At 41.7% G+C, this 23,941-nt stretch overlaps 1 protein-coding gene across 6 annotated transcripts in view; it reads left to right on the top strand.

Moving 5' to 3' along the window:
• The window catches only part of LOC141148245 (transmembrane protease serine 9-like), a 437,906-nt gene extending 420,691 nt beyond the window's left edge, over positions 1 to 17,215 (top strand). For 5 of the 6 annotated variants that reach the window (XM_073635506.1, XM_073635509.1, XM_073635508.1 and 2 more), the window contains 4 exons: positions 3,610 to 3,781; positions 5,513 to 5,784; positions 10,160 to 10,323; positions 13,330 to 17,215. In XM_073635506.1, coding sequence (XP_073491607.1) covers positions 3,610 to 3,781; positions 5,513 to 5,784; positions 10,160 to 10,323; positions 13,330 to 13,617 — 896 coding nt within the window. In that variant the 3' untranslated portion in view covers positions 13,618 to 17,215. The remainder of the gene's footprint in view (positions 1 to 3,609; positions 3,782 to 5,512; positions 5,785 to 10,159; positions 10,324 to 13,329) is intronic. The other variant, XM_073635507.1, reaches the window with a different exon arrangement.
• The last annotated feature ends 6,726 nt before the right edge of the window (positions 17,216 to 23,941 follow it).

Raw genomic sequence — 23,941 nt, 5'->3', positions numbered from 1 at the left:
CCTCACGTCATTTTATTTTTAAATTTTGGCACGGGGTTCCCCTTAATATCCATAACAGACCTGAAGGGCCTGGTATGGAATTTAGGGGGACCCCCATGCCATATTTTTTAAATTTTGGTTCGGGGTTGCCCTGTGGAGAAATCCCATGCCGTTTTTATCAATGAACTTTTATGTGACAAGTCATTAATAGCCGCGAGTAGTTTTAAAGGACTTTTTTTCCTTTGAAATGTCATTTTGCTGTCAGACTGTTCTAAACACAGGAAACATGCGCCCCTTTACAGGCATACTATAGACACCCCCCAGGTATGAAATTTAAAGGATTATTACACTTTTATAGTTTGACTTTACGGCGATACCTCACATGTGTGGTTTTAACACCGTTTTCATATGCAGGAAGCTATTCACCTATGCATTCGCTTCTGCGCGCGAGCTCGTCTGGAAAAAAAAAATTCTCCTTTAAGAGCATTTGGCAGAAGTGACATTTGACATTGCTTCCGCCCTCCAATGCTATGGAGCCGAACAGCTAGCTGCTGCCATAACCCTGGTATTTAGCGTCAAAGTACTGGCGTACGGGTACGGCAATTTGCGTGAAGTGGTTAAAGGAATCATCACAATATTGAAGAATCACAAGCACTATACAGGATAAACTCTAATGCCGCGTACACAGGAACGGGATGTCCGTCAGAAAAAGACCGATGGGAGCTTTTCATCGTATATTCCGATCGTGTGTATGCCCCATCAGACTTTTTCCATTGAAAATTCAGACGGACTTAGATAGAGAACATGTTCTAAATATTTCCGATGGAACCAATTCCTATCGGGAAACCCACTCGTCTGTATGCTGTTCCGACGTACCAAAAACGACGCATGCTCTGAAGCAAGTACGGGACGGAAGCTATTGGATACTGGCTATTGAATTTCCTTTTTCTAGTCCCGTCGTACGTGTTGAACGTCACCGCGTTCTGGACGGTCATACTTTGGTGGGACCGTGTGTAGGCAAGACAGCTTGAGCGGAATTCCGTCGGAACTCCGTCGGAAAAACCTTCAGAGTTTATTCCGACGGCAAAACCGGTTGTGTGTACAGGGCATTATTGTTATGCTTTGTCATTTGTTTTAGCGGTTATTGTTGATTAGGGATGAGCTTCGAGTTCGAGTCAAACTCATGTTCGACTCAAACATTGGCTGTTCGCAAGTTCGCTGAACAGCGAACAATTTGGGGTGCTCGCGGCAAATTCGAATGCCGCGGAACACCCTTTAAAAGTCTATGGGAGAAATCAAAAGTGCTAATTTTAAAGGCTTATATGCAAGTTATTGTCATAAAAAGTGTTTGGGGACCTGGGTCCTGCCCCAGGGGACATGGATCAATGCAAAAAAAAGTTTTAAAAACGGCCGTTTTTTCTGGAGCAGTGATTTTAATAATGCTTAAAGTCAAACAATAAAAGTGTAATATCCCTTTAAATTTCGTGGCTGGGAGGTGTCTAAAGTATGCCTGTAAAGGGGCGCATGTTTCCTGTGTTTAGAACAGTCTGACAGCAAAATGACATTTCGAAAGAAAAAACCCATTTAAAACTACTCGCGGCTATTGCATTGCCGTCCGACAATACACATAGAAGTTCACAGGGGACCCTTCAGGTCTGGTATGGATTTTAAGGGGAACCCCATGCCAAAAAAAAAAAAAAAAACGGCGTGGGGTCCCCCCAAAAATCCATACCAGACCCTTATCCGAGCACGCAACCTGGCAGGCCGCAGGAAAAGAGGGGGGGACGAGAGTGCGGCCCCCCCTCCTGAACCGTACCAGGCCACATGCCCTCAACATTGGGAGGGTGCTTTGGGGTAGCCCCCCAAAACACCTTGTCCCCATGTTGATGAGAACAAGGGCCTCATCCCCACAACCCTGGCCGGTGGTTGTGGGGGTCTGCGGGCGGGGGGGCTTATCGGAATCTGGAAGCCCCTTTAACAAGGGGACCCCCAGATCCCGCCCCCCCCTGTGTGAAATGGTAAGGGGGTACTTTCCCCTACCATTTCACTAACAAACTGTCAAAAATGTTAAAAATGACAAGAGACAGTTTTTGACAATTCCTTTATTTAAATGCTTCCTTCATCTTCTTCTTCTTCTGGTTCTTCCTCCGGCGTTCTCGTCCAGCATCTCCTCCGCGGCGTCTTCTATCTTCTTCTCCTCGGGCCGCTCCGCACCCATGGCATGGGGGGAGGCTCCCGCTCTTCTCTTCATCTTCTTCTCTTCTTCTCTTCTTCATTTTCTTCTCCGGGCCGCTGTGCACCCATGCTGGCATGGAGGGAGGCTCCCACTGTGTGACGGTGTCTCCTCATCTGACGGTTCTTAAATAACGGGGGGCGGGGCCACCCGGTGACCCCGCCCCCTCTGACGCACGGGGCATGACGGGACTTCCCTGTGGCATTTCCCGTGACGTCACAGGGAAGTCCCGTCAAGTCACCGTGCGTCAGAGGGGGGCGATTATTAAAATCACTGCTCCTGAAAAAACGGCCATTTTTAAAGCTTTTTTTGCATTGATACATGTCCCCTGGGGCAGGACCCAGGTCCCCAAACAGTTTTTATGACAATAACTTGCATATAAGCCTTTAAAATTAGCACTTTTGATTATTCATGTTCGTGTCCCATAGACTTTAACAGTGTTTGCGTGTTCGAACGAACTTTTTTCCTGTTCGCATGTTCTGGTGCGAACCAAACAGGGGGGTGTTCGGCTCATCCCTATGGTTGATTATATGGTAGATATTGTAGACTATTTATTTATTTATTTATTTCAGGTACTTATATATTTGTGAATGATTCTATATATTTTACTGAGCACAGACAGCAGGAGAGCATAAGAGAAAAAAGTCATTTCATACCGCGCTAAAATAGCACAAAATAGGAAGCAACAAGCTGCAGCTCAATTTGTAAAATATATACAAACATATTAAATAAGGAAAAAGTGAAGAGCTGTGCTGAAAGATTGATGTATATGCCTGAATGGGCACATTATAACAGTAAAGCAAAAAATGTGATATGAAGTGATAACTCCCCAATGAGAAGGAGATAACAATAAACACAATCCTGTGAATAATAATGTCCAGTGAAAAATAGAAATTGTTGAAATAATCTTTCCGTGTGAAAATAAGAGACACCAGATAAAGTGAACCTCCACCGTACAAAATGTACGCTTACCAGAAGGCAAGCGAAAGCAAGCCTGTAAACTGAAATGGATATCCGAACATCAGATCATCACCAGTAATGGAATACTTGATAAGGTGGAGATACCAGAGGGAGATACCAGAGGATCGTAACTCAGTGGATGGACCGACAATCCGGATACCAAGAACATGAAAGGAAACTCTGCATAGTGTAAAACCATTAGCAGCAATTTTATTGTGAATAAAAATAACGCACTTACAACAAAGTGGAAGATGTTTATGTATGTAAGTGAAAAACTTGTATGGGAATGCCGGCCGGTTCGCAGACACCTGTCCACACACACACTGTACACCGCAATGACATCATTTTTTTTGTGTTATTTATGTATACATTTAATTATGAAAGCTAAGAAAAATATTTTTTTTAATTTTTTCTTGTGTCATCTGCAAATTATTCAGTGTGCGGTTCCCCCTTGGTGTCCAGTCGGATAGTTGGTGGTACAAATTCCTTGGATGGGGCGTGGCCCTGGCAGGTCGCTGTTATACACACAGAATCAGGTCTAATAGGTACATGTGGAGGCTCCCTGATCTCACCGGAGTGGGTTATGACGGCAGCACAATGCATCCACAAGTGAGTATAACATGTTAGCTTTATAAACCAATTCTTCCATCAGGTACCAATCATTCTGCTTTTGGAAAAATGTTTCTAAAAAAACATGGACATGTTTATTAAACCAGTGTTCATCTTTTATAAAGTGTCCACTTTAAAACTGCCAAGTGTGCCTCATTGATCATCAGTGATTGGTTTACATCAGCCCATTAATGAGTGCTAATATTGGACCCCTCATTCGGCTATTGAGTTCTTAGGCTTATTCACTGTGAATAGATAAACACAAGTGAAGAGTAGCCTATACAATACCCTAAACTCATAGTTTACCACTTGGGTATTTAGGAGCACACTTGAGACATCATGAAGGGTGCTTTAAACTTCTCTCTGCCTAGAACTAAGCAGGGTCCAGGTCTACGTGACAGCAGGAGGGGGTCCTAGCAGTAGTATAAATGGGTCACTGTCATAACACTTCCTAGATTTGAAGTCTCTGGGGTGCTGAACCTTCAGCCTGAATCATGGAATCATTTATCTCATTGTGGTTCTTCAAGCCACACAGTATCTCTGGTTCAACGATACCTGCCCCTAATCAAAGGAGGATGCAACACTTATAAGTTTCATTCTGCATGCAGAAGTTTTCCAGCCAATATTGTTTTTTGTGTATCCGGCCTGTGTACCTGTAACCTGATTACTAGTTCCTAGATCCTTTTCCTCTGCTTGTCGCTCTGTTTCATTGTGACCATGACCTTCAATAATGGTTCTACCTGTTGGTCTTATACTGCCACCTACTGGTAATCTGGTTGCAAATTAAGCCTTTGTGTTTTGATATTTGCGTCAAAACTTTTTTTTTTTTTTTTTTTACTCTTGCTGCTGACCTTGGTCTACTTCTGGTTACCTCAGATAGCAACAAAGTACATCTGACCATGGCCAATATGTTAAAAAGAACATAGCATAATAATACCCCAAATATATTATATTTAGTCCTCATGTGAGTCTAAAATATACAAAATATGTAAAAAAAAAAAAAAAAAAAGGGAAAGGAAACATTTGTTTTCAAAGTTCAATTCTAGCAAACAATAAAAATAAAAAAAAGTAATAGCCTGTTAAAGGATATAAAAGGCAGCTTTGCTGCAATACTCACCTTAAATCCATAGCTGTTCCCAAAATATTTTTGCCACTAGACTAGACTAGGTTAAATGATGGCCATCATCATTCAATCCAACTCCTCTGAGCCTGTGCTGCCTTGAACCTGCCTCCAGCCTGTGACTGGACAGTGAAGGAGAAGCAGCAAAGTGATAGGCTCATCTCTCTGTCACTCTGCTCTCTTCCTCTAGCAACATGCTCCATGATTGTGTTGGCTCCATTATCCGTGAATTGATAATATTTTACATATGAATAATATACGAAAATCCTAAGGGTAGTACATACTTCTCAAACATACAAGAATTGTATGCCATTTTTCTGTTCACTTAATAAAAATTTATGAAACAAAAAAAAAAAAAAAATTGCATGTAATGATATATTAATCAATACAGAGCTACATAATTTTTTATCTTTTTATCTGCCTCTTTTAATATTTTATTTTTGAACTTTTTGGGCTTATGTACATACAGTCCATTCTTAAAGAGCAAATTATGAACAAGTTGTATTTCATTCATTAGATTCTGAAGTTCATTGATAATAATGATATTGTACTGCCTTCTGCAACAGATGGGTCCTCATTTATACATGTTATGTTCTGTTTTCTTTCTGCAGACCTATCCAAGTATCGAATTATAAAGTATATTTGGGCATGTACCAGCTGGATGTGACCAGCCCTCATACAGTTATTGCCAATGTAAGGAATATCATTGTCAATGATAAGTATATAGACACTACAAACCCTGGAGACATCGCCCTGATACAGCTGGCCACACCTGTTACCTATACTCAGTATATCAAACCAATCTGTCTACCATCTTCCACCACCACCTTCCCCTGTGGTACGGAGTGCTGGGTGACTGGCTGGGGTACAAGATATTCTGGAGGTGAGTCCATGAAATGATAAGCAAAAGTAATTTCACTCATTTTCAATAGAAGTGTAGCACCCTCTAGTAGTCTGCTAGAGAGGATAGGTAAATTTAAGCAGGCCTGGTTGGTAGCTAGGCCTGTTTGTTTTCATTCTGGGTTGGGAGTGGCTCAGTGTAGTGCTGGGTGACTCACAGGTGGAATCATTAGGACCTCATATTTCCATCTAGAATCTTCTAGTGTTTTCTACAAAGAGAGGCTGGAGGGCAGGTGAAGCCACCTGGGGTATTCTAGGGAGCTCTGACAAATCCCCAGCTTGGATTGGCAGGGGGCAGGCTTCCTTAAATACCCAGGGTCAGCCCAGCGTTGGGGAGTTGTTGGGTGGAAGAGCTGGAGTGAGAGAGTATGGAGGCTGTCGGGCCCTTGAGGGAGCTCCCCAGTCTGGGGGGGGTGACCTTGGGCCTGGGCTGGGATGCAGTCGGGACCGCCTTGAGTGAGGAGTGATGGGCTTCAAGCAAGTTTGTGCAGGAGGAAGCTGAAGGAGTATGTACAGGGAGTGTACATTATTGAACCAAAACCAATTGCCTTTTCTATTGATTCACGCTGGACATCCCATACCTCCCATCCCCATTCAAGTTATACCCCTCAATAAAACAAACAAAAAAAAAAAACAAAGTTCATTGACTGATTTATGTCTCGGAGTGTCTTGAGAGTGAATGCAGGGCTGGTCAGGGTGACAGACAAACCACAATTCTCAGCAGCCCCTGTGGGGGTACTGCTACACAAGTAAGTCAGGTCTGTCATTTACACCCAATACATCATGTAAGTAATGATGGGCAAATCTACCCGGGTTAGATATGCAAGGGGTTTATTGGGTTCTGTATAAAATCCATGAAACCTGAACTTAGCATGGAATCCTATTGAAGTCTTTGGGGGAAGGGTAAATCTTGATCCTAAATTCTGGCCATATTCATGGCTTATATGCAAGGTATTGTCAAAACGGCATGGGGAGATCAACACTGCCATGGAAGACATGTAATAAAGCAAAAAAATGTAAAACATTGAATACCATACAGCAGGGAGAGGGTCCTTTTAATGCAATTTTAAGGGAGATATAAAAGAAACCACCATTTTTTTTAGATTACAAGCTAGGGATTAGGGAGTAGGGATGGGCTTCAGGTTTGGTTCGAACATAAGCCTGACAAGAACCCAAGTCATTTGCAGTTTGGGAAAAAAGGTCATTTGCTGCAGTATTAAGCCTTTGTGTGTAGGAACCAATTACCACATTGCCCTTCCTGGCCTGTGAACTGTGGTCATGTGGCTCGAAGGGCCAATAACAAGGTTTTTCATATGGACCAGACCCTTCCCTATATAATCAGGGTTCCCAGCAGCCATTTGTCAGTGTGTCAGAGAGACCTCGAATAGATGGGGAATACTGACAGAGTGTTTGCAGGAATATATAGTTGCTGTTTTACTACACAGCACTTCTATATTGTGCAACATTAAAGTGAATTGCAGTACGGTGAGCTACATAGTGTGTACCTCTAATTGCTACATTACTGTTAGTTACAGTGTGGTGGACTACATACTATTGTGAACCCCTCGTTTGCAGTTTTGGAGAGATTTGGGACTTTATAGGTGCATTACAACATGAATATCACACATAATGTGTTAAGAAAAATATTTGAATAAAAATAGATTTAAAATCATTGCATACAATACATGCGCATCCATTGGTGTATATAGGACGTGTCTGTATAATATTAAATAGCTTTTTCCACACTTGATTTTCGCCATACAGCTTCTTCATGGCGAAACATGTAGAAAATCAAGTGTGGAAAAGGCTATTTTATATTATACAGACGTGTCGTATATATACCATGAATGCACATGTATTGTATGCAATGATTTTAAATCTATTTTTATTCAAATAAAAGTATTTTTCTTAACACATAATGTGTGATATTCATGTTGTGATGCACCTATAAAGTCCCAAATCTCTCCAAAAACTGCTTTCTATTTACAAATTAGGGGAGGTTGGTGCCTTTGTATTACATTATTGGATTCTGGAACTGACCACAAACCTTTTTTATATATCCCTCTTAATAGACCCAACATTATTTTCTAGGACTATCATTCTGTGTATAGCAACAACAACTCTGTTGCTCTTTAGCTGCTGAGCCCCCTTGCAGTTTCCTTCTTTCTTTTCTTTTGGTATTTTACTGTTTTTTATTTCACATTTTCATATTTTTTTTACTTGCAATTAGACTATAAGACAAAAAGATCAAAGTAAAATATCTGGGATTTAATGTTTTTATATCTGGGGTTTTTGGTTTAGGGATTAAAGGTTGGGGGAGTAAATGCTCTACAAAAGGTGGACCACATAGACTATTGGATGTTCAGACTGGGCCATTCGATTGAACACAGTACTTTCTAATTTTTATTTCTTAATAAAACCAACTTGGTCTCTCCATCTGAAAGTGTAGTTTAGTAGAACAGTTTACATACTGTGCATCAAATCTGTGCAATATTTCTGGCTGTTTTTTGTGAAATAATGTATTCTAAATATCAATGTACTAATATAAACCTGCCTTTTGTACCTTCCTGAAAGTAAGCTTACTAAAGCTGCCTACATACTGTGCACAATATTTGTGTCTTTTCTCTGTGAAATATTACACTCTAATTGTGATTCATAGATTAAAATATACTTTGTCTCACCCTCTTAAACTATGGCCTACTAAAGCTGCTTACATAGTGTGCATTGGGTCTGTACAATATATATGCTTATTGTATCTGAAATAATACTCTCTAATTTTTATTTCATGATAAAACCTGTTTGGTTTCTCTCTACTAATTTGTGGCCTAACAAAGCTGTTTGCGTACTGTAAATCAACTGCACAATATTTTTCACTATTGTTAGTGAAATAATACATACCAATATTTAATATATTATAAGAAATGTGACAGCACTGCTGCAAACTATTCTATCCAGCTTTCCTCATAAACACATGTCAAACGATGGTACTGTTGTGTTGTAATAGATCACCGTGCATATACATTATACTCAATTGGACATAATATCATGAAAAAGAAAAAGACACGCTCTCCATAATGTAATCCCAATTAAAATACCAATTTAATGTGGTAAATGCACTTACAATGAAGAGATGACAACCAGGCACTTCATATCATATAAACAACTCATATTCCAGAATCCAAGATGGCCGTGGGATCGCGTAAGAGTAGTGGCATGTGTTCCGTCTATGCCCTACAAATTTCGTCAAAGATGACATCATCAGGAGCACGGCTGAAAGAAAAAAAAAAAGGACAGTTTAGGAGGAGCCACTGTACTAACTATACAATGTTAGTACAGCAATCCCCCCTACTATTCTATTGTTTTCTGATAGAGGGATGCCCCCTCCCTCACCAGAACACTCCAGTCGGTGCTCGGGAGCAGAACTTTTTTGGAAATGCCCCTTCCACAGAAGCTAGCCCAACTGCAGTACACAAGGGCCGAATGTTGACCGGTTTCTATTGGCCCCGCTGATGCTGCCTGACATTTGGCCTATGTCAAGCTTAAGAGAGTGCCCAGGTTGCATTACCATCTCTGCTTATGTTGGCTTTATCAAGACAGGAGCAACCTTTTCCTGGGTGGGGTCCTGATACATATATTAATGGGGGACGCGACACAAAAATATCCCATGGTTCCCCGTAAATTCCAAGCCAGACCCTTACCCAAGCCTGCAGCCTACAGCCAGGGAAGATGGGGGCACAGCGTCTTTCCTGCTTCTGAACCATACTCAGGCCACATATCCTCAACATGGGGGGGTTACTTGTCAAAGGGAACACCTGGCAAAGCACCTTGTCCCCATGTTGTTGAGGGCAAGGGCAACCCTGGCCCATTGGATGTAGGGGTCTGCATGTGGAGGGATCATTCAGAATCTTGTGGTGACAGAGGCATATTTTTTGTACCCAGAGTTCAGATTAAGGGCTAGATTCACATATGTATGATGTGGGAGCACAAATATATATTTTTTCTGTGTAGTGGTAAGGCAGCCCATTCATTTGAATAGGCTGCTTACTGCATCTAAATTACACCAAAGAGGTACATGTCTCTTGTTTTTTAAATAGCGCCATACCAAAATGCATGAAAATTTGTTACCATGCATTCCTTTTGCTTGATTTTGCACACTTTAGATGAATTAGGATGGAGTTAACAATTAATGGCACTGCAGTCCTTCTGCAAAAAAGATGCACATTTTTTGTGTTACGAGAAACCGTGCAATTTCGAGTGCAATCCTACAATGCACATGTGTGAATGGAACATAACAGTGATCAGTCTATGTATAGCCTTGCCAAGAATGGCCATTAATCATCTTCTTCTCTATGTTTTAGCACCAGCAAGTTCAATTTCAAATGGGCTCCTCCAGGAGGTCATGGTTCCTCTAATAGACCGCTATACATGTCAAAAAATGTATACCAAAGCAGGAAGCAGCTCCGCTATCCAGTATGATCAGATCTGTGCCGGCTACAAGGAAGGGGGGAAGGACTCCTGTCAGGTGAGTGACACTAAGAACATTCCAGCATGGCTCAGCATTACGTTTTCTTCACATGAAGCGGAAGCAATGGATGACATCAGTTAAAGTGATACTAAAGTCTATTTTTTTTTTTAATAAAAAAGAGGTTATTCTTGCCTTCTCTGTTACCTGATAACAACAAGGAGGAAGCTGTCACATTTCTCAGTGTTAGTAATACCAATGCTAAAAATTTCACTTTACAGCTGGAGGATATTTTGGCCAAACACCTATTTATTCAGCCAAACACCTATTCATTCGGGCATTTGTACAAATTTCTCCATTGGCTGCACACAGTGCAGAAGTCTCCCACATTGTGTTTTCCCTGCTGGTCGACTGTTCTTAGTCTATAAATTCTCATGGTCAAGTGTTCTTAAAGTGATTGTAAAGTCTATTTTTTTTTCTATAAAAATAACAAACATGTTATGCTTACCTGCTCTGTGCAGTGGCTTTGCACATAGCAGCCCCGATCCTCCTCTTCTCGGGTCCCTCACTGGAGCTCCTGGCCACTCCCTCCTGTTGAGTGCCCCCACAGCAAGCAGCTTGCTATGGAGGCACCTGAGCCGTGTTACAGCTCCCTCCCCCGAAAAGCTGGTTCATGCTTTTGTCTCCTCCAGACTGGACTACTGTAACGCACTTCTCATTGGGATTCCTAGAAAGAGTCTGCAGAGGCTTCAGTACATCCAAAACTCTGCAGCAAGGATCCTGATGAGAGTGCAGAAACATGAGCACATTACCCCCATTCTTCACTCACTCCACTGGCTTCCTGTCTCCACCAGGATTGAGTAAAAGGTTTCTCTCTCACCACACACATCAATGTATCCATGGACATGCCCCCCCCCCCCCCCACCTCAAACAACTTCTCAAACCTTTAAACACAATACGCCCCCTCTGCTCCTTTCACTCAAACCTTCTTTATATACCCAGAACTAGACTCAGGGCAATGGGAGACAGGGCCTTTTGTGCAGCTGCCCCGCGCCTGTGGAATGCCCTACCTGACACCTTGAGGGCTCCTCTACTGACTGTATTAAAAAAGGTCTTAAGACATTTCTTTTTAGCAAAGCTTTTTGTCCCTTTTAGATGTTTGTTTCATCGTATAAATTGCTAATTTTTCTTTTTTTGTTTTTAACTTGTAGCACTTTGAGATCTTTTGATGAAAAGCACACTATAAATAAAATGTATTATTATTATTATTATTATTGTTATTATTGCTGCCCGACCCTACCCCCTCTCTCTTTTGATTGGCTGACTGAATTTGATTGACAGCAGTGGGAGCCAATGACACCACCGCTGTGCCTCAGCCAATCAGGAGGGAGAGTCTTGGGGCGGCTGAGACACTTGTGGACATCACTTGACAGAGATGGGGCTCAGGTAAGTATGAGCGGGTGCTGGGGCAACTGCTGCAAACAGAAGGCCTTTTATCTTAGTGCATAGAATGCATTAAGATAAAAACCTTCTGACTTTACTCTTTAAGCTATTTTTCTTTTAGGATCAAATATTATGAGTTTAGATTCGCCAGCAAGGAACAAGGAGGCAGCAAGGAACCTATTTCACACAATTTACAAATGTTATTAGAATTATTCATTACACTTGCATTAATGTTGTAATAAACTGGCCCCTTACACTAAAGCCCTGTACACACGATCGGAGTTTTCATCGGAAAAATCTTGGATGCTTTTTCCGACGGAATTCCGCTCAAGCTTGGCTTGCATACACACGGTCACACAAAAGCTCTCTGAACTTTCGACCGTCAAGAACGCGGTGACGTACAACACTACGATGAGCCGAGAAACTGAAGTTCAATGTTTCCGAGCATGCGTCAAATTGTTTCCGAGCATGCGTAGAAATTTTGCACGTCGGAATTGCTACAGACTATCGGAATTTCCGATGGGAACTTTTTCCGTCGGAAAAATAGAGAACCTACTCTCAATCTTTTCCTGGCGGAAATTCCGACAGCAAAAGTCCGATGGAGCATACACATGGTCGCAATTTCCGACAAAAACTTCACATCGGACTTTTGCTGGCAGAATTTCCGATCGTGTGTATGGGACATAACATGGTTTTAGCTTGAGTTCAGCTCTAATATATAGTGTATATGTATGAGTACGATGCACAAAAGTGTTAGAATCCCTCTATGTGCCATTCCCTATTTACATACCACTATCCCACACCCCATTTCTCCATCCCCATCCCATTCCTTTGACACCGTCATTAGGTACAAAAATGTCAAAAAGCATAATCACTGTCCATTTCTTTAATCTTTGCTCCGCTCAGCAGCAAGAGTCTTCACATTTGAATCCTACATTCCCCATGCACTGTGGTTCCATCCCATCTGCTGACCATCACTACTGTGCCCTGTAAGGATTTAGAAGCCAACTAGAGTAACCACAGAGTGAGCATATGATATAGAAAAGGGTTAGAAACCTTCTATGCCCCATTCCCCATTTACATACCACTCTCCCACACCCCATTTCTCCCATCACCATCCTATTTCTTTGACTCTATCACTAAGTACAAAAATGTCAAAAAGTAGGACCTCCACATTTAACACCTGTACCCTCCCCATGCACTGTGGTTCCATCTGCTGACCCATCATAACTGTGCTGTGTAGGGATGTAGAAATTGGCTAGAGGAACCACAGAGCAGGGCAGGGGACCAATTATGTGACACACCTATAAGTATGTTAGATGTGAAAAGGCCATTGCTCTGCAATCAGAAGAACGTATGGCTGGGTGGGTGAGTGTAACTCCTCTTTTTTTCTTGCAGGTCTTGATTTTCTACTTTTTTTTTTTTTTACTTGCCAACAAAGTTGCTATAAGTAAATGAAAATTTACTTGGTTGCAAATTCTCAAAAGTTTTGGTGCAGGGCCAATTCTGTACCCATTTACTGAGTGCCTAACTAATTTGTGTAATTATACATTCATGGAAAGACTGAAACATTTCCTGAACAGATAGACATTTGTGCAGCTGATGATTATTTATGTCTTACAGGGTGACTCAGGAGGACCTCTGGTGTGTAAGGTCCAGGGCGTATGGTACCAGGTTGGAATTGTGAGCTGGGGAAAAGGATGTGCATTCCCCAACTTCCCCGGGGTGTACACACAGGTGACAAGCTATCAAGACTGGATCAGCAAGTACCTGGACGTTAATTTCAATTATGTGTCAAATATCCCTAAACCAACGAGGGTATGTGGAGGAAGTCCTTTACTAACATCCAGCTTTTCACATCATCGCTGGTTGATCCTGGTCCCAACTATTCTTCTGCTGACACTAATATAACCATAAACTGCCATCTCTGCTGACCTAGACAGGCATGGAGATCGTTTATATTGCATAGAATACCAAATCGCATGGAAGGAAGAATACAAAAAAATGTGTTTGAGCTCACACATGATTGGATGTGTTAAGTAAATAGCATGGACTAAGTAGAAAAAATTCACTTTACAAAATGAGCATGTGCTACTCCTTTAATAGATCCCCCCACACTGTTTTCTATTGCCAATATCTGAAGAAGAATGTAAGTTTTATGAAAATGCAGAGGTATTTGTTAAAACTGAGGAGCTCCTTATAGCCTATCCAAAGTCAAGGACAACAATAGTATATATTCAAATTAGCAGTTCTTAGATGTGGTGGCTACATTGTGGCTAGGTGTTAGGACAACAGAACACCTCCCTGTCTCATCATGTTCACTGGGGGGGGGGGTAGTTCTGTAGTCCATTTGACTTGAGATGCAAGTTCAGAACAAGCAGAGTTCACAAGAATTCAGGAGCTCACTGGATTTTTGCCAGATTGATATTTTTCATTAGGTCTCTCTTCTAAAGAGATGTACATGTATTGCAGAGGTGGATGACTTTTTTTTTTCTTGCTTTTAATGTAAAACTTTTGTTTCTGATTGGCACCTTCACTTCTTTTGAATGCAGTGAGGAAAGAGTGAAATCTGACATTTGAACTCCAGGCAAAATGCTGCATACATAGATCTGTGAACTATCTTTACTCATAAAAAATTTATGTCAGAGGAATAATTACAAATTCTGGCGCCCCATAGCAAGATTTTAATGGGACCCCTTAACTTTTTTTTCTGAGCAGTTGGCAATGGCATATCTGACAATATGTGTAATTGTTCTAAACATAAAGTATATCTAAGGCAAGGACAGGCAGCTGGAGAGCTGTCAGCACAGTCAGTGCTCTACTAGAAATGTTATAGTCTTGCGAGCTACCCAAAAAACAAAACAAATTATATATGTACTAGAAACACAGTGTGTGTGTGTGAAAGGTATTGAAAGACCAGCTGCTAGCACTGATCACATCCCCATATGCATGTGCACAAAAATCAATATATAAGAGAATGCAGCGCTGAATCATGAAATATAAACAAATATCAAAAATCATATGAAGTGCATAATTAAATGTCCATGCAATAAAGTGCAAATAAAAGTACATATTAATACAGTGCAAATTCCACAAATGGATGTTGATTGATGAACAACTAAAAATATTGAAATCCTATGTAAAACTTCCAGACCACCAACGAATCACCTCACTCGTGCTCCCCCCCCCCCCCCCCCAGTGGGTATAGGCTCACCTTTGGGAGTGCTCCCCCCCAACTAAACAGGGTCAGAAAACGCCTGTGAGCCACCCCAGGACTCAGCAAGATATCCAACACAGCTGGCTCCTAAACTTCTCCCAAGATTTCTTCCTCGGTATATCAGCAGCAGAGTATATGCAGAGAAAAAGACTCCAATAGTGCTTGAATTGTTTAAACCAAATACAAAGTGCTGTCTCCTTCATAAGTAGTCCCACCCAGAATCACCAAAATTTATCCGGATGACTTGCCCCCCCCCCGGTGCGGACAAGAGGGTACTATGTATCGTGTGGTGGTCTTGCCTGAAGGATCCAGGATTTTGGACCAGAATTTTTATTCCTATATATTTAGTGACCACTGTTAATATGGCCAAAAACGCTAAGAAGGCAATCTTCAGTGATCCTTAGAATGAGATCCCCAAACACTCCAGAATTTTTTTTTTTTTTTCATCCTTCTGGCTGCTAAGATATCTATAGCCCATGCATGGAAAACCCTGGTGATAAACTATGCAACCGCTAAAATCAAAACATCGTAGATCATGCTTCACGAAAAACTGGCCAGCATTCTACCAGACAAATCAGCCAAATTTGAGAGAGTCTGGAACCCCTGGATTAGATATTTTCAGTCACTTACCCAAGTTGGGGTATTTTGGAGGCGTAGAGGGCGGGTCAAGCCGTACATTCCTCTTTTATTTTATTTTTTTCTGTTTTTACTTTTCACTTGTCTTCTTCTCCTCCTTTTTCCCCCTCTTATATTTTCTTATATTCTTATCTCTTCTTATATAATATGCAGGATTGATTGGTTGCACTTGACTATACTGCTATAATCACTTAGGGTATTTACCAAACTTTTCTTTATGGAATGTTGCACAATGCATACAGTTGTCTTAAACTGCCTCCTACCTTCTTTAGAGGTGGTAGACCCACAAGCTTTCCATTTTCTGTTAAATGCTACTTGATTTTGTGTTTGTTTCCCTTTTTCTTTTTCTTTTTTTGCCTATTTGCTTCCCCCCTCCTTTGACCCCCCCCCCTTTTTATGTATATCTTTACAATATGGCCTCCATAGCACAATCCTGGTGGCAGAGGGGACGACAATGTTGCTCTTAGCACTTGGGTCATGCCTGTCCATTAATTGAAACCTGTACTCAGGTCTAGTTTTTAGTTATCAATGTTACCTTACTAGAAATTGTACGGATGAACCTATGCTCTTTTATATATGTTTGTATCTTGCCTAAAAATATTGAAACAGAAATATTTTTTTCCCCATTGGAAGATTTCCCCTCTATTTTAGTTGTGGTTATATAGCAAAAAAAGTGCAGCTCTATAAATTTTAAATAATAATAATTAAGGTAATATTAATTAATACAAGTGAATATTAAAGTGCAATGGTGCATATAATGTCCATGATAGTGAACCACATAAATCAATGCAATGCACACCGACAGTTAATTGAAGAAAATGTCCAGTATATCAATATTACACAAAATATCCATATGATGATATAATTAGTAAGACTTGAATTCATAAAATAAATTCCTGGTGCATTGTGAAGTGAATCATTCATGAATAGTGAAGTAAAAAACTTGACCACGTAAGACCACCACCACACATAGACAGGAGGCTTACCAGAAAGCCAGTGACCACCCTTATTCAGGGGGGGTCATACAAGGCTTGTTGGATCTGAGATCTATTGGAGAAGTGACTGGAGCCCGGAGCAATATCCCAGTATGCTGGGCCTTCACCACCGAATGATGTACACAGGCACTTCCAGCAACGTCTCCTCTCTACTTCCTGCCGAATTCACCTCTCACCTTCCTCCCGACTCACCTTGTGGTACCACCTAAAAATTTGGGATTTTACCATACTCTACCAGTTTTCACTAGAACAAATAGAGAGGGGGAATCTCCCCTCAGCTGGGAGACAACAGTAAAAACTTAGGAGCTGGTCTAATCCTTCTACACTTATTGAAAACTAGAATTAAATTATATAGAGTTTGGTATCCTTAGATGTGTTCTGTCATTGAATTGGCTGGCTGATGAATTGGTTAAGTAATGATCATTTGGTTTTGTTTATTTTTTGGGATTAATGCCCTTCAGTACTTTTTTAGTTCTTAATTAGAGACCATTATTTTTTATTATTGTACTTTTTATTAAAGTAGATGAAATGTAATCTGCCTGAATTTTGGCTTCACTTGTATGCCTCCACACCTATCATCAATATGCTTATACATTTTTTTTTTAAATAAAACTGTTGTATTTTCATTAGTTACCTTATATTAAATGCAGTGATATCATCACTATGTCTGTGTGCCTAATTAGGTTTGCAGTGTTAACAATCAATAAAATATAATGTGACAAAATATAAAAATATGAAACAGATCAAATGGGTGAAAAGGAGAGTCCCGTGTGATAAAAGAGTCCATTATAACACCTCATGAAAGTTCCAAATATGAAGCCTCCAATGCCTTTATATGGCCAACAAGTACATTGCATATGAGTATAGATGACAAGCCAAAACATGAATAACCCAAGTGCGCCTCCACCATAAGGTAAAAAGTGTCTTCTTACCAGAAATTGTGGACTCTTAATCAAAAGGGTTAAAAGCGCTGTGTAAATAAATATCACTTGGGATAGAAACCATTCACTTCTTTTCTCCTCTCCAGTAAGTTTGCTCCTCTGATCTTTAGGTGGTTTCAGCAATAGGAAGCTCCAATGCCCTGAACTGGTCGCAGATCGATTGAAGAAAACCGAGGAAGAGAAATTTGTTGTGTAGGATGGAGTTAAATGGCTGCCACTATGGGGAGAAGACTCCTATATCTTTACAACAAATTTCCACCAATGGCTGAGCTCACATCGGGAGGCTATGTGTCATTCTATACAATGCAGGTAGATCATGGCTGGTGGGTGGGGCCGACAGGGAGATGTGATATTTTCAGGAAGCCTCTTGCCTCAGTATAAGTTTCAAGAACCCTTAGCCATGATGGAAGCAGTAGGTTGGCTCTTGGGAGGAATTATGTAAATATCAAAATACCTTGATGGGTGGGTGTCAGTTTGGAGGAGTGGGTAGCAGTAGGTAGACAGCATTTTCATGCAGACCACCCTAGACAACACTCAAATGTGATGCTGAACCCACCCCCCCACTCCCCTGATTAAAATAACTGAAATCCAATGAGTGAAAGGGGTGGACATTCAAACTGAGAAGTAGGGAGGAGCTACAGTAAATGCACCTGGGTTCTGTTTGAGCAGAGTTCCCGAGAACATTAGATAGGTTTGGATACCAAATCTGAACCCAAATAGAATCATTTGGAAATGAATCTGTAAAATAAATTACAGTAAAACCTTGGATTGCGAGCATAATTCGTTCTGGAAGCATGCTTGTAATCTAAAGCACTTTTATATCAAATCAAATTTCCCCATAAGAAATAATGGAAACTCAAATGATTTGTTCCACAACCAATTATTCATAAGTCCTTCGGTTTATAGTCCATTAAACAAGATTATAACAATGTGATGGGTTGGGTAACCATAAAATGTCCATCCACAAATGGAAGCCTCCACAAGGGGATTAGATGCAAAACCCAGCAGGAGCTACAGACTATAAAAGAGAAGAGAGGTGCCTCTAAGTGTAGCAATATGGTTACATTTAATGAAGGTACAACATTTAGCAAGTCACATGGTTGATTAAAATAGGCACATCTAAGTATGCAGGCATGCGGGGTGAAGCTTGAACTGCTCATGAAGCACATCATGGAAGGGACGACATCAATGGCGATGAGGAGGACGGTGTATGTGGACAGCTTTACCTCGGATGCCTGCATACTTAGATGCGCCTCTTTTAATCATCAACCAAGTGAGTTGATAAAAGTTGTACCTTCATTAAATGGAATTGTATTGCTACACTTGAAGGCACCTCTCTTCTCTTTTATACGCAGTTGTGACACTGCGCTACTTGTATATCAAGACATCGCTTGTATATCAAGTCAAAATTTAATAAACAATGTTGCTTGTCTTGCAAAACGCTCTCAAACCAAGTTACTCTCAAACCAAGGTTTTACTTTATATCAATTTTCTTGGCTATTAGGGTAGGGATTGTCAAACAAATGGCAAGGGGGCTGGGCACTGACCTGGGGGACATGTAATAATACAAAAAAATATTTTTGACCAATTCTGTTCGGGTGGTGTTTTTGAATGCTTGATTTTTTCATGTCTTGATGTGAAACCTTAAAAATGCAAAATTTCTTTAAAAAAAACTATGGAAAAAATATATATATACTGTACATGCGAGAACGGGCGGTGCATGCTGGCCACTCAGCTGCACTCAGGGCCTGGAAGATAGTGCTTGTGTGCTTCACATGCCCACAAGCACTATGGAAACTGCTACTAAACAGGAATATAAGGTATATTCCTATATGAAATCGGCAATTGAGCACGGATTAATCAAACAAACGTGAGTTATCTAAATAAACCTTATAAAAAAAAAGATATGCATCCTAAAAAAAAATAAATTAAACAATGGGAACTCCGCTTTAAGGTCTCATGCACACTGGATGTTTTTACAACTGCTGTTTTTTGGCTTTAGTAGTTTTTTTTCAACAGGAAATAAACGCTCCAGCATGTTATCCTATGTGTCCATTAGGGATGAGCCGAACACCCCCCGGTTCAGTTAGCACCAGAACCTGCGAACGGACTGAAAATTTGCACGAACATTGGAACCCTATTGACGTCTATGGGACTCGAACGTTCAAAATCAAAAGTGCTCATTTTAATGGCTAATTTTCATAGTATTGTCCTAAAAAGGGTTTGGGGACCCGGGTCCTGCCCCAGGGGACATGTATCAATGCAAAAAAAAGTTGTAAAAACGGCCGTTTTTTCGGGAGAAGTGATTTTAATGATGCTTCAAGTAAAAAAAAAAAAAAAAGTGAAATATTCCTTTAAATATCGTACCTGGGGGGTGTCTATAGTATGCCTGTAAAGTGGCGTGTATTTCCTGTGCTTAGAACAGTCCCTGCACAAAATGACATTTTTAAAGGAAAAAAAGTCATTTAAAAACTGCTTGCGGCTTTAATGTCGGGTCCCGGCTATATGGATGAAAATCAATGAGACAAACGGCATGGGTACCCCCCAGTCCATTACCAGGCCCTTTGGGTCCTGTATGGATATTAAGGGGAACCCCGCACCCAAATTAAAAAAAGGAAAGGCGTGGGGCCCGCAGGCCCTATATACTCTGAACAGCAGTATACAGGCGGTGCAAACAAGACAGGGACTGTGGGTTTGTTGTTAAGTAGAATCTGTTTGTAATTTTGAACGGGTACATTTTTAAAGTGTAGCTCCAGCCAAAAAATCTGTTTTTAAGCTTTTTGGTAAACATAGGGAAGGGTTATCACCCCTGTGACATTTGTTTTGCTGTCTGTGCTCCTCTTCAGAAGATTTCACCTCACTTTTTGTCCCAATGACAAATGTTTTTTGAAAATTTGGGGTTTTTAGTGAAACAAGGATTGGTGATAAAGCATCAGTGGAAAGGAGAAAAGTTTTTCCCATATTAACTCTTACAGGAGAGAACTTCCCTTCCTATGGGGTAGATTTCATCTCACTTCCTGTTGTCTCCTTCCATTTGCAAGTAGGAGCCGTTTGTAAGTTGGAGGTTTGAAAGTAGGGGCCTGCCCTATATACTCAGCAGAAATTTGGGCCTTAGGTGTTGTTGTGGCCACAACACTGTAAACCCTCACAGGGCCCTGCTGTGAAATATTAGATCAAGAATTGTAATTACATGCCCCTGTTGAACAGGGCCAGAAGAATTGGGCCTTTGGTGATGGTAGTGCTGGTGCCACAACACTGTAAGTCCTCACAGTTACTCTTGGTGGGCGCTGGAACGGGCCCTGCTGTGAAATATTAGATCAAGAATTCTAATTACATGCCCCTGTTGAACAGGGGCTGAAAAATTGGGCCTTTGGTGGTGGTGCTGGTGGCACAACACTGTAAGTCCTCACAGGTAATCTTGGTGGGAGCAGAAACGGGCCCTGCTGTGAAATATTCAATCAAGAATTGTAATTACATGCCCCTGTTGAACAGGGCCATAAAAATTGTGCCTTTGGTGGTGGTGCTGGTTGCACAACACAGGGGCTGAAAAATTGGGCCTTAGGCACTGGTGCTGAACGCATTGCACAGACCTTTCTGCAAGGCCTCCCGAAGATGTTTCATCCTCTGCTCCCTCTGTGACAGCAAGATAAGGTCCACAACCTTACCCTTGTAGCGTGGATCAAGGAGGTTTGCCAGCCAGTATTGGTCCTTCTCCTTGATACCACAAATACGAGGATTAGGGATGAGCTTCGTGTTCGAGTCGAACCCATGTTCGACTCCAACATCGGCTGTTCGACCGTTCACCGAATTGCGAACGATATGGGCCGTTCGCGCCAAATTCGTGTGGAGGGTCACGGCCTATAATTCACTGTGGCATCGCAGTGCATTGCTGGCTGATGATTGGCCAAGCATGCACTATGACCCGCATGCTTGGCCAATCACAGCGCCGTCGGTAGAGAGAGCTGTAATTGGCCTAAGCCAGGGTGGCTTTGGCCAATTATGGCTCAGGGGATTTAGAACACGCCCCACACTATATAAGGCCGCCTGCACGGCGGCCCTGTGTAGTGTGTTCCGGCGTGCTGAGAGATAGACAGAGAGACAGTGCCATTTCATTTGAGTTAGCTAGATTAGGCAGGACAGTCAGTGAGTTAGCTGCACTTAAAGTGTATTGTGTATATATATATATATATATATATATATATATATATATATATATATATATATATATATATATGCATCCCAGGTGTTGCATATATATATATATATATATATATATATATATATATATATATATATATATATATATATATATTATATTCAGTTTAGCTAGATCCATTCCTGTTATCTTCCTACTGACAGGCAGGCTTGTCTTGTTACAGTATTTACAGCTACCTGAAGAAAATTGCTGGTGTTCTTTTGATCCTATTAGTACCACAGTCAGGCAGCTAGACTATTTACAGTTAGTGTAGTGGATCTTGCTCACAGTGTTCAGCTAAAACTACAAGTTAGTGTAGTGAGACCTCTGCACAGTGTTCAGCTAAAGCTACAAGTTAGTGTAGTGCTTCCTGCTCACAGTGTTCAGCTAAAACTACAAGTTACTGTAGTGAGACCTCTGCACAGTGTTCATCTAAAGCTACAAGTTAGTGTAGTGCGTCCTGCTCACAGTGTTCAGCTAAAACTACAAGTTAGTGTACTGAGACCTCTGCACAGTGTTCATCTAAAGCTACAAGTTAGTGTAGTGCGTCCTGCTCACAGTGTTCAGCTAAAACTACAAGTTAGTGTAGTGAGACCTCTGCACAGTGTTCAGCTAAAGCTACAAGTTAGTGTAGTGCGTCCTGCTCACAGTGTTCAGCTAAAACTACAAGTTAGTGTAGTGAGACCTCTGCATAGTGTTCAGCTAAACTACAAGTTAGTGTAGTGCGTCTTACTCACAGTGTTCAGCTAAAACTACAAGTTAGTGTAGTGCGTCCTCCTCACAGTGTTAAGCTAAACCTACAAGTTATTTTTTTGCGAGCTCTGCACAGTGTTCACCTAAAGCTACCTGTAGAAGGTTGGTGGTGTTTTCCTGATCCTATCACTACCGCAGGCAGCTAAATAAGCTACAAGTTAGTTTTTTGCGAGCTCTGCACAGTGTTCAGCTAAAGCTACCTGTAGAAGGTTGGTGGTGTTCTCATACTACAGGCAGGCAGTTGATTTTGCTAGCTGCAGTATCAGTATATATATATATATATATATATATATATATATATATATATATATATATATATCCCAGCTTAGTGCAGCTACAGGCCATTAGTATGTCTGGAAGGCCAACAAGGAGAGGCAGACAATCACAAGCCAATAAAAGAGGGCAAGCAGGCTCTGTGTCTAGTGCTGGTCGTGGAGACGGTGCATCCTGATCAGCACGTGGCTATGGGACACGCTTGGTCTTTTTTTCGGCAGCTGGCCGTGTTGAGCCGCAACATGCAGAAGACTTGGTCGAGTGGATGACCAAGCCGTCCTCATCCTCCTCATCCTCGCTCACCCATGCTCAGGGTACTTTGTCTGGCAAAGCAGCTGCCAAAGCAGCCTCTTCCCTCGGCTCAATGGCTTCAGTGACTCCTTCACTAGCCCCACCATGTCCTCCTGAGGAGTCCCTCAAACTGTTTGACCACAGTGTTGGGTACATGCTCCAGGAGGATGCCCAGCGTTTGGAAGGCTCTGACGATGATACTGAGCTAGATGAAGGCAGTAACGTGAGCACGGACAGAGGGGGTGCCCAAGAAGGACAGCAATCTGGCAGTCATGCTCCCCCTGCTGCAGCATACTGCCAGGTTTGCTCCAGTGATGAGGAGGGAGGGGATGATGAGGTCACTGACTCAACGTGGGTGCCCGATAGGAGAGAGGAGGAGGAGGAGGCACATCACCAATGAGGCAGGATGCCCTCCAGGGGCCAGCCTAAGGGCAGCACACTGACTGCATCACACCGCAAAGCTCCGCATGTGCAGGGCGCTGCAGTCTCTGTGCGTTATTCAAAAAGTTCTTTGGTGTGGGCCTTTTTTGAGATGAGTGCATCAGATCGCACCGCTGCTATTTGAAACATATGTCTCAAGCGTATCTCACGTGGCCAAAACATCTCCAGCTTGGGCACCACATGCTTGACCAGACATATGTTGACCTGCTATGCAGTTCGTTGGCAAGCGTATCTAAAAGACCCACACAAAGAACAAAGAGGACCTCTCCTTGCTCCTCATCAGCTGAGATCTCCAACCCCACAATACCTTCAGTCCTCTCTGAAACCTGCATTGAGAGGAATGAAGGTGTAGAATTAGGTGTGTCACAGCCAAGTACTTGTGGGCAATCTGCTTTCGGTACACCGACGCCAGATTGTACCAGATTGTACCATTGCAAATTACCCTGCCCCAGCTGCTGCACCGCCGAAAGAAGTTTACTCCCAGCCATCCACA

The sequence above is a fragment of the Aquarana catesbeiana genome, linkage group LG06 (assembly GCF_042186555.1).
Source record: "Aquarana catesbeiana isolate 2022-GZ linkage group LG06, ASM4218655v1, whole genome shotgun sequence".
Taxonomy (NCBI): Eukaryota; Metazoa; Chordata; class Amphibia; order Anura; family Ranidae; genus Aquarana; species Aquarana catesbeiana.
This window is presented reverse-complemented; position numbering and strand designations above follow the sequence as displayed.